Source organism: Lytechinus pictus, chromosome 8, assembly GCF_037042905.1.
Source record: "Lytechinus pictus isolate F3 Inbred chromosome 8, Lp3.0, whole genome shotgun sequence".
NCBI lineage: Eukaryota > Metazoa > Echinodermata > Echinoidea > Temnopleuroida > Toxopneustidae > Lytechinus > Lytechinus pictus.
Genome location: NC_087252.1, coordinates 15,181,780 through 15,195,786, shown reverse-complemented (window position 1 = coordinate 15,195,786; position 14,007 = coordinate 15,181,780). Strand labels below are relative to the sequence as shown.

The following is a 14,007-nucleotide window of genomic DNA, read 5'->3' as shown; positions in this document are numbered from 1 at the left end:
TTTAAGGACTGATTTTATGACTTCATGAAGAGCAGACATATCTCATCAATCCACTAATTCGAACGTAAGCACGGACAGGAAATTTTTATATGCAGACCTTAAAATGGGGCAATCACTTCAAGTAGTCATGAAAAAGAAGCATATGTCACTACATAATTATAAAACAATAATAACTCGAAGTGCGATGAAATATATTTGGTGCATATTGACTTGAAAACAGGACGTTAAATAGTACAACATGATTATATTTTTCGTTAAACAGACAATGCGAGTACCAGGAATAATGAAATAGGCCCTGAGCAAATTATGTTTCATAAAGTTATGAAAAATATATATTTCTTATGTAATATAACATAACATATATAATATAATATAACATAATGTACAATAATTTCTTCTTTCCCACTACGTTTATTTCTTCTCCCTCTTTTTCTCCTTGTTCTCCCATTTTTTAATTTTTTTTTTGGCCAGCCGATGGGGGGGGGGGGGGGCACGTGCCCCCCGTAGTAACACCACTGGTTATGAAACAATGTGTTGAGAGATTTATATATACAGTGCGTCCCAGAAAAAACGAAACCGAGATTTATCGATGATTTATCATAACTTAATCACAAATACAATAGACAAATGACCTACCATTGTAAAGCTTAGAATCTCCTTTTTCATCTGAAATTACTTAGATTATTTCTCATTCACGCATGAGTGAGCAAAAACAATTTGAAGAGGGGATACCAAAAAGTCATTTGGCGGGCTGTATCTGGTTTTCAAAAAGAAAACCACATTTTTAAAAAGTTCAATATCTGCTCTTTAATTTGATACCTCAATTACAGAAAATGGTCAAGAAATAACAAAGTTCTGGTTATTTGAAATAAGGCTGGAATTTCAATAATTTCATAAAAGGAAGAGGCTTTACAGGCTAGCGTTCAAACTCACTCGACACTCCGTTTTGTTGACAATCAGCCATGCATTAGGTCTTTTGTTAACCATTCGATAGCTTCTGTGGGAAACCGGTGAAAACACGTTTATTTAATGAAATTATGGAAATACAAGCATTGTTTCGAGGGAACATAACTTTTTTACTTCTTGACCATTTTTTTGTGATTAAGGCATCAAATAAAAGAACAGATATTGAACTTTTTAGACATGTGATTTTCTTTTTGAAATTTTTGAGATACCCCCGCCAAATGAGTTTTGGTATCCTTTCTTCAAATTGTTTTTGCTCACTCATGCATGAATGAGGAATAATCTAAATAATATCAGATGAAAGAGGAGATTCTAAGCTTTACATTGGTAGGTCATTTGTCTATTTTATTTGTGATTAAGTTCTGATAAATCGTCGCTTAATCTCGGTTTCGTTTTTTCTGGGACGCACTGTATATATTTATATTTTTTCTAACCCTTTTAAAGTGCGTGGCGATGCATGGGCGACACCATAATTGATCTGCGCATGCGCACTACTACTACACGGGTACTGATTTCTGTGTGATTGCATGAGATCGTACAAAATGACACTTTTTCATTTTGGAAATTGTGTGGCTCTTGCCTATATTCCATACTTCATAGTCTACAAGTGTTCTGGATTGTAAGTTGCCTCATACTGTTTTAAATTTCTTGACTATTTGCGGATTTGTAGGCTTGTGATTGCTAAAATATTTTTTAGGCCCGGTTTTTACTAGGCGGCGCGGCCGAATCACAATAGATCTAGCTTACCCGTTTGCTCTAGCCGATCTCTGCCCGACGCGACGGCTGACAAGACCGATGGCGATGCGACTGTGGTGTGAAGAGGGCACACTAGCGTGTGCGTTTAGCCAGGAGGCTCCTACTAGTACTAGTATTTACGTATGCTTACCGGTACTCTCAACGGAGCCAGGAATTGCTGGCATTCATCTACAAACACCGCCAAAAAACCTGAAACTTTCGCCCCCGAGATTTCTACTTTCCTTCTGGTTCTAAAACTAAAAGATACTAGATCTTAGTATGGGCCATGAATTGGATACTACTTCAAGTTCATTTCCGACATTTCTCATGTTTCTACGAACGATATTCATATTGACTTCAATTTAAAGAAGAATTCATTAAAAAAAAGAGAAAAATGTTATGAAAAGACGGGGAAAAACTTGCCACCTTGTTTACGTCGCCATCTTGATTTCATTGTCTTTCGCTTGGCGACAGCACGCAAATTGCGGGATTTCTTCTTTCCTGGTTTCTTTCAAAATCAAAGAATGAAGGAAAAGTTTTTCTTTCCTTTGTTCTTTCTTTCTTCCTCTTTTCTTTTTCCTTTCTCTCCTTTATTTTTTCTTTCATGCATTCATTAATCTCACCTTTCTTTATTCATTTCAAAGAATGATGGAAACCTTTCTTCCTTTTATCCTTCTTTTACAGGGCATGACAAACCCGCTTGCCCGGGGCAAGTGAAAATGACGTGCGGGCAAGCATTTCTCAAAGTCAATTGCCCGATCGGGCAAGTGGTTGTTTTGAAAATGAACAAGATAAATTGACAGTAAAGCTTAATGATTTTTTGATAAATTGCAATTATCTCTCATACAATGTCATACCAGTAAAAAAACAGTGGAAACATGTCAAATCAGCGCCAATTTACCGACAAAAGGCGACAATTTATCGCCAGCGGTCCCGTTCGATGGAGGCTGCCATCTTTACTTTCTAAACTACAATGTGCGCATGCGCTACCAATCGACGAAGGAGCTAGCTGGGGAAACCCCTCTCTCGCGTCGCCCTCTGAGCGCATGTACGGACGTACACGAGCGATCGAGCCAGCCGAGTCTCGAGCTAGATCGCGCTGAATGCATGCAAGCTTCGGACTGACTCGGCCAGGACCAGACGTCCTGTATTTTATTCATTTCTAAAACATTTTATTTTATTTTTTTTTCAAAAATATATAAAAGAAACACCAAATATCATTAGGAATTTTGTTATATGATTGGATTGTTTTTTATTTGCTTGAAGTTTGAACTTTTTCCTATTTCTTTCTTTTCTATCCTTCTATCTTTCCTTCTTGCCCTTTTTTGTTACATATCTATTTTTATTTCCTGATCATTTCTCTCTCTCTCTCTCTGTTCATTTTCTTTCTTTTCTTCTTTCTCTTACTTGCCTTCTTTATTACATTTCCTTTTTTTATTTCCTTCATTCCTTCTCTCTTCCACTCGTTTTTATTTTCGTTCTATCTCTCCTTCCATTATTTTCTTTTTTTTTCATTCTGGCCTCCCTTCATTCTTTCCTCCCTCTCTTTCCTCCTTTCTTTCTTTCATTATTTATTTCATTTTGTCCTTATTCTTTTCCCTTATACTTTCTTTCCCTTTCTTCCTTCCTTCCTGTTTTCTTCTTTCTTTCCAAGAATGAAGGAAAATTTTCATTCTTTCTTTCCTCCTCCTTTTTTCTTACTTTCTTTTTGTCTTTCTCTTCTTTGTTTTGACTTTCACACATTTATTCATCTTCCCTTTTCTTTTTTTTTCTTTCTATATTCAATTCAAAGAATGACAAACCTTTTTATCTATTTTTATTCTCTCATCCTTCTTTTATTAGAACTTTCTTATATTTTTATTATTTCCTTCATTTTCCCCTTCATTTTTTCTTTCTTTCTTCTCAATTCATCTGTTTTCTTTCTCTCCTTCATTCTTTCGTTCACCCTCCCTTCCAATTCCAATTCTGTACTTTTTTCACAAGTCTAACACTGTGCAGCCTTCTTTCTTGATCTTTTTTTTTTGTCGATTGTCCCGTATTTCATTTTGTGAAATCTGGTCACCCTGGCCAGGACTCGGCTTCAACTTCAAACCAAATAAACAATGAGTCGTCAGACTAAATTAGGCGACTTTTGTCGTCGTGATCGGCGGCCATCAGAACAACTTGAACAAGAGTCAAGAAAAAGAAATGCCAAGGGCAGCGCCAGTAAATCAAGTTCAGCCAGGACAGAAAAGAATAATTAAGAGCAAAAGAATTTTTGAAAAAAAATCGGGCAAGCAGTTTTTTCTATCGGGCAAGCAAATTTTGATGAATTTTTTTTTTGTAGAGGCCTGTTTTATTCTAACTTTTTTTCTTTTTTCCTTCATTTTCCCCTTCATTTTTTTTTCTTTCCTCACACTTCATCTCTTTTCTTTCATTTTTCTTTCTCTCCTTCATTCTTTCGCTCACCTGTCCTTCCTTTTCTTTATAATTTTTTGACAAGTCTAACGTTGTGTAGCCGTCTTTGTTGATTTTTTTAAAGACCTTGCTCGGTCGATCGCTCGTGCCTTGTCGATTGTCCCGTATTTGATTTTGTGAAATCTGGTCACCCTGCGTGTACGTGAGGTCAAGACAATGGCGGCCAATGCCAATGGCAATTTAGGAAACAGACATTTTGGCCATGCCTCCAAAACGATGCCGAGTTGTCCCGACTAGCCAGGAGGCTCCTGGAGATTATTTCATTTACTACGTAGGTTAATCTCCACTGAGCCAGGGACGGCATGCCATTACAGTACACGCACCATCATTTTTGCCACGAGGCACGATTTAAAGCTCCTCATAATCACAACTTTTATTTCTTTTTTTTTGCCCAAACTTTAATGTAAATGGGCTACAATATTCTTTTAACCCTTATGGCCAACATTTTTATAGTTTAACATAAAATTACACATGAAATTTATAAAAACTTTGTGAGAAGATAAGCATTTTACTCACAGATGTTAATGTAGCCATCTTGTCTTCTTTGTTATTGTAGCCTAGCTGCCAGACACGTGTTGAGGGCGGCAACATTATGATCGGTGCTAGATAAAAAATGTGTGCATTTGCCAATAAATATCATGAATCTCACCTTGATGCTGAATATTCCGCGTGCCAGATGAAGCGGGATTTAGCATCAAGGTGAGATTCGTGATATCATAAAATATAAAATTCTAGGGAATGACCACTGAGAAACAATTTTATTTTTGTTTAATTGTTTTCTTTCTAATTTCATCTTATTTCATCATTCAATGTTAAACACACCCAGAAAATATGGTAAACAGACAATTTTCTAGGATGTGTGTAAACAAAAATTGCTCAGTTTTTACAGGCAGTTGTATCATCGCCTAGTCTCAGTTGAAGTTGAAGTTCAGATATCATGTTTGATAGGAAGCTTTACAACAAAAGCTACCCATATGATATGTGTATTCATTCAGCAAAAAAATTGTATCCACACACTGCTGCACCAGACCCAGGTGAGGTGAATGGGTATCTGGCAGGATTTACATGTAAATGCACTGAGCGCTGCTCAACGTACATGTAGCTGGGGTAAATAGTTGCACTTTGTATCCTCAAAGCGCTTTTTTAAATTGAATCCAGTTATTATTTGATTTCTATCTTAATTTTTTAATATTGTATTTCAGGTCAGAATACAGTGCATTCTGGAAATGTGTTCAAGCGGGGACAGCGTACCTCTTCACTCAGCTATGCAAGGTATAAGTCATTCATAGTGAAAATAATGTACTGGTACTTTATTGTATAAAATGCTTCGTAAAAAAGGTTTGGGTGATGAAATCAAGATCAAATTACAATATTAATAATGATGCTACATTTCCCATGGAGAATCTTTCAAATACTTATTTATCCCCCAAAGTAAACACTGACAGACAGCAACTCACGATTTGAAGATATAGTGAATACATGAGAGCCGAAACTCTTCAAAGTTACAGGAAAAAGAAACTTTCGAAACAAGATATCTTGTATGAAAACATAAATCAAAGAAACGTATCATTCAACAAAAGTTTGAGAAAAATTGCACAATTAATGAGAGTTACGAGCATTTGAATATTTCGATCACTAATGCTATGGAGATCCTCCAATTGGCAATGCGACAAAGGTGTGGGATGCAACTTGTGAACAACTCTCCCATTTTGTATATATTTCACTTAATCTGCCTCTTTTATCACATCTATCAGTAGATCATGTGTTCTTTCTATCAGTAGATCATGTATTCTTTCTATAGACATTTTTTGGATATTTTATAGTCCATCAAAGGGAAAGTTGTTCACATGTGACATCACACATCTTTGTCGCATTGCCAATGGGAGGATCTCCATGGCATTAGTGATTGCAGTATTCAAATTGTCATAAATTTCTCATTATTTGGCAGATTTTTCTCAAACTTTCTTTGATATTATTCTCTGATGTTTCTGTTTCCACACAAGCCCACTTGCTCCAAAGGTTTCACTCCCCTTTAGAGGTTCACTCTGGGCTGGAAATAATCATATCTAAGTAAAATATATAGAGCTGAGTCACTGAGCAAAATACTGGACATTTGGTTCAAGTCTGATAAAGAATAAAAAGTCAGTGACTAATCTTGTGGAAACAGTTGCAAATCCTCATGAATATGCATTAGATAGACTGATGATATCATGTCCCCCCTCTCCTTTTTCGGTTTTTTTTTTTTTTACATGAAATCATAATTATTTCATGTTTTCATACCTGTTTTTATGATGTCTCAATTATAATGCAATAAGTTGCATCAATGATTATCTGACTTAATCATTTCCCAATCCATTTTTTTATTGTATTCTTGGAGGACAAAATTTAATTGAATAAATATAAACTTCATCCACAACTTTGCATTAAGAGAGGGGAGAAAATGTGCCTTTTACACATCAATTTGCACAGTAATTTACTGACCTCCTTTTCCTTTTATACTATAGATGATGATCTTAGCAACATTCTTCCCTACGTCAGAAGGTGGAGTCAACCATTTAGACATCATGGGGGTAAGATAATCATCAAGTTTTTAGGGATTTTATTCATTAAAAGTCAGTGGGGTGTGAGCATTTATGGGGATTGTATTATTATTTGCTGACCCCTGATTTTGTACAAAGCATTGGAAATGTCTGTAACAGAGACATTTTGTGGGGAAAGCAAACTTGGTGTACCAGTGAGAAATACTCGACCAAGCCTCATCTATGATAATAGTTTCGGGTAACAGTGTCAGGCCGCGGAAAGTGAGACAATGACATTACAATAAGACTTTTTCCATTGGCATTATGTAACGTCTGCTAGTTATAAATTTGGATGTACCATGGTTTTACTATGTCTGATTTATATCCAAATGGTGTCAAATTCAGCATGAAAGCGGATGCCCCACTGACTGTAAAGGATTGTACTGCTGCTAGGATAGAACTAGAAAATACAAAATATTTTTACAAAATGAGTACCGGTAGTTAAGCTAAATGTCAGTTGTAGCATGATTCAGGTACCTAAAAGAAGTAAAATGAGGTAAAAGAAAACCTGGGAAGAATTGATTCCTTGAAATGCAGAGCATGAAATGGCTGCTCTGCTTGAGCCAGCCGAAATATGCTGCTTAATTATTGTAGAGTGCAGAGAGACTCATGATAAAATGTCATGGTATAGTGGTTCTGATTCTCTTTGTAATCAGTGGTTTGTGTGTTCAAAACCCTCCGAGGCATTAGCATTATTTTGATTTAGCAAGGTGTCAATTCACACTTGGCCACCCATCACTTGGTGGTAAGTGGGTTCCTGGTAAGATGGGAACATTGATGTCATATTGTCATTGGCTTTGCAATTTAAGCAACTTATTTGCTGGAGTGCTCCTCAGGGAATAGAGATTGAGCAAGCCAGACGCAAATGAATGGCTTAATAATCTGTAAAACATATATAGAGACGTTGTTCTGACATGAGCATCAGATAATAAAAGGAATAATACAATCATTAGGCGATATATCAGGAAGTAGGGCATTGACCTGAACACTTGGGAAGATAATTATGATGATAAAATTAAACAGGGTATTTATATAGCACACATATTCACCTTATTTAGGTGTTCAAAGTACTCCCATATTACCCCGGCTAAGCTAGGCTTCCAATTATGTGGAGCGCTGTGGCCCAGTGGATTAGTCTTCGGACTTTGAAACAGAGGGTCGTGGGTTCGAATCCCAGCCATGGCGTAATTTCCTTCAGCAAGAAACTGATCCACACTGTGCTGCACTCAACCCAGGTGAGGTAAATGGGTACCGGTAGGAAGTAATTCCTTAAAAAGCTGTGTGCGCTATGAACGCCTAGCTTAGCCGGGTAATATAGGAGCGCCTTGAGCACCTAACAAGGTGGATATGTGCGCAATATAAATACCCTATATTATTATTATTATGATATAGTTGATAGTTATGAACTGCAAACATAGCTGTTAAGAGAACAGAAGCCACATGAAATGTTCAACTTTCCAACAAGGGAGCTTGGAGGAAGGCAAGGGCAGCAACTAATAGCACCAACCTTCTACATCTGTACATGATGTACAAATTTCTATAGGAGATTGGGTGATTTCAAGTTCAGTGTTGACCTTTTGGTGTTGGTGTTAGGTCAATTTTTACATGATTATAACACCAAACATAAAATGAAGATGGTCCCGAAAAGTCACTCACTAGTTGTTGAGATGTCAATAATGTGATCTGGATCAGTTTTACAAACTCGTAATAAGTTTTGGAGCTAAGGGAAGCAATCCAAATTTCAACACCAACACCAAGGCCAACACCGGACTTGAAATCACTCATTGCCACTCATGAGTAGTCTTCAAGCACAGACTCATATTTGTCACTTTAACCAAAACAGGGCTAGAGTGAAGACTAGACGCCAAAGGCTCTGTCTGTGTCAAATAAGCCAGCCACAGTACATAGTGCATCTAGTCTCACTACTTCAGACTCTGCATTATGCACTATGCAAATTGCAAAAACCAAGGGTCTGTGCCAGCAGACTAGCTTGTGAGTGGAGCTCTACAGCCACTTTATCACTACGCTGCGTCTCTCAAGACAAACGGATGCCGATGATATCAAGTATAGTGAGGATTATTAATCTTATCATTTATTTGTTACAGGAATTTATGAAATCAACGGTTGACCTTGGGGACCTGATAGGGTTCTACTTCATCCTGAACAGCATCTCGGCGAAGGGAGAGCTGAAGTTCTTGGTAGCGGGAGTTGGATGGGCCACTGCGGAGCTTATCATGACGAGGGTCGTTCCTATGTGGGTCGGAGCTAGGGGAACCGAGTTTGACTGGAAGTATATACAACTCAGCCTGGAATCTAATGTCAATCTGGTAAGACTGATGGGCATTGCAAGAAACAGTTCAGAAGCATTTACTAAATTTACATGTATAACCTGTCGAAGAAAAGACGAAGTCTATTCCTATTATACAGGGAAAATTGCACAGGGGCTGGGGGCGATTTTGCCCCCCGAAATACTCAAAAGAACCCTGGAAAATAATGTTTAAAAAGAGCCCTAGAAAATCCAGTTTCACTGACATATGTTAAAGTTTATCCATTGTTGCAGATTCATGCAGTAGCCTTGAAAACTGAAATATTTATGTTTTGCCTGCTACCATATCTGAAGCTCATCATGACCAGACGTGTCTTAAAGAGGGAGTGAACTGTATGTGGTCTCTCATTGACTGTGTGTTATAAATACATAGTCTTAAAATATACGTTTTCAGATATCTACTATTACTACAGAGATTAAATTGACATATAATTGTATTTGTTTAGAGAAACTAAAATGTTTTGAAAGGAAAAGTAATTGTTTTGCTACTTGGTAACATAATTATTGCGGTATAAATGTATTGAGTAGTTAATTAGCATGTTATCATTCAAGTGGGTCTATATTACTAGACTACACTAGCATTATGGGTCAGGAAACTGGCTAGGTATGAGTAGTTGAGGACTCGGGATGGCGCTATTGGTTCATATCTGCTTTAAAGCGTTCTCAACAATGTCAAGAATACTTGTATAAACTCTGCTATAAACATATACATGAATACTCAGTTATTAAACTGGTTTCATTTTTTTGGTGGTTTCTCAAATTCCTGCACAAAATCCCCCTCTATATTGATGAAAGCTTTTTTGAGAAACTAAATGATTTTATAAGAGTTTGACTTTCAGAATTCTGATTGTGCCCAAACAGGTGCAGCACATATCGACAGCCGCTTTAGTATGGCTTTGGAGTCGGCATGATTTAAACAAGTCTGTACAGCCGATTGTAGTGACGTTACTGGCCCTAAGTTCCTACAAGCCTCTCGTTATTGAGTAAGTATTGCTAAGGACAGAGGAACCCTATCCTAGAAACCCCAGTTTTCTGCAATACAGAAGCAGAAAAAAAAAGAAATTCACTTAAAACACATTTTTTCAGCCCCCACCCCTAAAAACATGAATCATGAAAAATACAGTGAAAATCATGAAAAAAAAAGGGGGAACCCCCCAAAAAAAACTGAGCAGTAAGTGACATGTTCAAAATTTTTAGCCGATCTGAATATTTGGCCTGCTGTTACCCCGTTGTCACAATGTCAGAGCTGCCAACATTGGGATGATAGAATCCAGTAGATTTCGTGGAGGTATGATTTTGTGAGGGAGCGGCGGAACGTTGTCCCACGGATGGGAGTTTTGGGTAGCAAAACACATTAAGAAACAACATTTGATAGTAACCGACAGCTGTCTAAACCATAAAAAAAAATTCGCATAGATTAAATGCACATTAGAGAGAATTCATGAATTGTCATTGACTAAAATATACACTTCAGGCAATACAGTAGATTTTTTAAATAATTCATAAAAGAATGCATTCAACATGAAAATACCTATAATTGGCCAGAGGGGGAAGGCCGGGGCTACAGTAGTGGTAAACATGGTAAATGAGCTTTATATGTGGACTGTTTAAAGTCTCTGAGGGATTCCTGTGAAAATTGTCACACAGTCCCATTCTGCTTGAAAAGTATCTTTATACTTCGACAAGTATTTTGTTGTCTTGGTCTTGGATGACTCCATCTCCATGATCTCCATGGTCACTGGCGATGCGATTGTAGTGTGGATGAATCGGGACGGGGCTTGCTTCGCACAGCTCAGCCAGCCAGCGCCAGGCTAGCTCACTCACGAAAGAGAAAATGTTCGAATCCGATCAACCCAAGTGAAAGTAGGCGAAAAAATCTCCACTTTGCTTCTAATTCTTCAGGATTGTCAATAAAATTATTCCTGAAACTGAAAGTCGAGGTGTAAAAGTAATCCACTTGTTAATCCCATCGTTGATTTACAGTTTCAGCTCGAATAAGGCGCAAGCAAGCTTACGAAAAATGCCTCGCAGTGCTCGTGAACTTTCCTTCTCGGAGCTTCCTGGCGCAGCGCGGCCGGCTGGAGCCGCGCCGGGGCGCATCGGGGGCCATGTGCATGGAGTACCGCTGAAGAGTTTTCATCACACACATTGCAGAACCCAGAAATAAAATGGCTTGTTAGACTACTTCACCAGTCGTTTAGTAAAATTATCTTAATTTACATGGGAAATCAATGTACGATTATACAAAAACTGGTAGAAGTTACTGGGTAAAATGAAAATGTGATAAGGAGGTTCCACGTGGGTGTTAGGGAGTTGAACATGCTAGACTCGTTAAACAGTCGTTTGTATAAATTTTACAATTTAACAGCTAAAAATCCTGATTATCCGGGAGATTTTGGCATGGGGTCGGGAGAACGGGAGATTGGATCGCAATCCAGTATTCTCCCGCAGGATCCGGGAGACTTGGAAGCTCTGCAATGTTGTAATTACGCTGCCCCCGATTTTAGCCGATTCCGTTCCCACTCTCCGCTGATCTAATGATTGGGATGGATTGGGGTTTCAGGTCTTGATAGAGGAATGGCTCCTTTACACATATAAACACTACTTGTCCTGGTATCTCTTTACTATTTTTTTTCTGATTAATAATTGTTCCCTGCACGTAAGATTCTTTATTCAGTTAAAGATCTTTATATGATTTCCCCAACAAATTTTACTTATCTTAATTACAATTATTTCTCTCTTGTTTTTCCCATACAGAATTTTGATCCATGCTGCGGGGCTTGGCTCGTGGACCCTCCTCGTTGCGAAGTCACTCTTTACATTCAGTGTTGGTTTTGTAGCATTACAGCTCTACGTGGGACTACAAGGAACAGCAAATCATTATACTAAATAATTAGTTAATCTAAGATATTCTTTGATTGTATATTTACAAGAAAAGCATTGATAGGCTAGATACCGAGTGTTATGGTTTGTGTAAAGCAATGGGAAGGTATGCCAGGGCCCTGTCTTACAAAGAGTTACGATTGATCCAATCAATCTCAACTGTATGGAAATCCATCCATACATTTTTTTCAACAGGAAATGAGCTCAATATCCTCAGTAAACAAAGAGAATCACACTGGATCTTCAAGAAAATGATGAATGTATGAATATACATCATATCTAGATTTTTTTTTAACAAACATGCATTTTATATGGTGACATTGCTGGCCTTCCGTAGTTGAGGTCGATCGGATCAATCGCAACTCTTTGTAAGACGGGGCCCTTGCGGGTGTTTCATAAAGCTGTTCGTACAGATACACATGACCTTATGACTGGAATATTTTCTTAGGTGCTAAGTCAGCTACGTAGGCATGATGGAGATGTATAATTAAGCACGAGAAAGGGTCACAAGTCGTTCGTAAAATCATTCATAACTTATAAACAGCTTTATGATATATCCACCTTGGGAGCGTTTCAAATTTTGTCTGACAAGTCGTCAGATCTGACAACTTTCCTTGATTTTGATTGGCTGAGAAGCACAGTTCCTGTGGTAACTGTCGGATAAAATAAGACTTGTCAGATTAACGTCCGTTCATGAAACACTCCCCTAGTAACATAATTATTAGCGATTGATCGTGGGGCTAATTTCTATGTCTGATTCATCGATTGTTGTGTATAATCCATCGTAAAAATTAGTTCCACGATCCATCACTCTGCTTCATGTTACAGGGACCTGTTCTGGCTGCAGGGAAGTTAACATGTTGTTAACTGGAATAGGGTGTTTGTAGTCTGCAGGCACACAGACCCTGATTGAAACTTTGATCAACAAGTGGGTCTTCGCACAAGACTAGCACATATGAAACTCGCTGTTTCAATTTCTGTAGGCTGGGCATCGAGGCCCGTTAGCTTGAGTGAAGGGTTTGCACAGCAGACTATGGCGCTTCTGTTCAAAGCCTATGGGAAAATACAGAAAACAATACTTAATTGATGATGAAGCCTCGACAATGTAAACATATAATCAACGATGATATTATTTACTGTAAGGGGGGGGGGGTGGATGGACTGGGGGGGTGTAGGGGACATGGGTTTTTTTACAAGGAAATATACTGTGTAATACCTCATAGGATATGTCATATTAAAGTGCAAATTAAGAAATGAACGTAGAATTGTTAGGTAACTTCAATAATGTAAGAATAAAATGGTTATGGAATAATAAAATGGTTCGACTAATCATCAATCTAATTCAAATCATTGCATCTTGAAAATGGTAAGATTACAAAGTATCAGGATTTCTGGCATGAAATATACATGTAATTTGTACTTTCTTACATTTCTGATGTCACTTTTGTTTACAGGAAATTGCACATGCTGGTAATGGTAATGTCCACATTTGTGGATTGGCTGTACATGTATGTCGACTTCACTCTATAATACTTGAAGAATTTGATTGTGACCTCAAGTTACAGAATTCAGTTGTGAATACAGTGAATGACCAATTATTGTTTGGATATTATGTACATGTATGGGTTTTTTGTTACATTTGAATGTATGTTTGTTATCTATCCCTATTAAAGGATTGTTCTTGTACTGTATTTATATGTGAGTTTCATCTGTTCTTCTTTGGCTCAAGTTATATGGGTGGAAATGGTTCATTGATTCCCACAATATGAAGTATTATTTGATTTCTAATTTCAACTTCTAATTCATGCATTGATGATGGTCTGGTTCTGGTAACACAAAGGTTAGCGATTGATTGTACGCTTGATTGTACATTGTAGTCAATGCAATCAGTCGTAGAAATGAGCCCCACAATAAGCTTTATGCTACGGAACCCTAATCAGAGTTAGGGGTCACAGCATCAACAGTCAAATTGGTCACTCATAGATATGGATCATTCTCATAAACTTTTTTAACTTTGCATGTGACTAAATTGTGCATCTATTATATAACTATTTTGTGAAAAAT

General features: G+C 37.6%; 1 protein-coding gene across 1 annotated transcript; it reads left to right on the top strand.

The window, feature by feature from the left end:
* Positions 1–1,432: 1,432 nt before the first annotated feature.
* Positions 1,433–13,634, top strand: LOC129266291 (BOS complex subunit TMEM147-like). Its single transcript, XM_064103640.1, has 6 exons — positions 1,433–1,582; positions 5,358–5,427; positions 6,660–6,725; positions 8,840–9,061; positions 9,922–10,043; positions 11,818–13,634. Exons 1-6 carry the CDS (start codon positions 1,491–1,493, stop codon positions 11,951–11,953), a joined length of 708 nt encoding a protein of 235 aa, XP_063959710.1. The 5' UTR covers positions 1,433–1,490; the 3' UTR covers positions 11,954–13,634.
* Positions 13,635–14,007: the final 373 nt, after the last annotated feature.

What these genes read in the sequence shown, in the direction of transcription:
- LOC129266291 (XM_064103640.1), top strand. Translation starts at nt 1,491, where the DNA reads ATGAGATCGTACAAAATGACACTTTTTCATTTTGGAAATTGTGTGGCT. An exon ending in TCTTCACTCAGCTATGCAAG is followed by an intron (nt 5,428 to 6,659) that starts GTATAAGTCATT and finishes TTTATACTATAG; the next exon opens with ATGATGATCTTAGCAACATT. An exon ending in TGGAATCTAATGTCAATCTG is followed by an intron (nt 9,062 to 9,921) that starts GTAAGACTGATG and finishes GTGCCCAAACAG; the next exon opens with GTGCAGCACATATCGACAGC.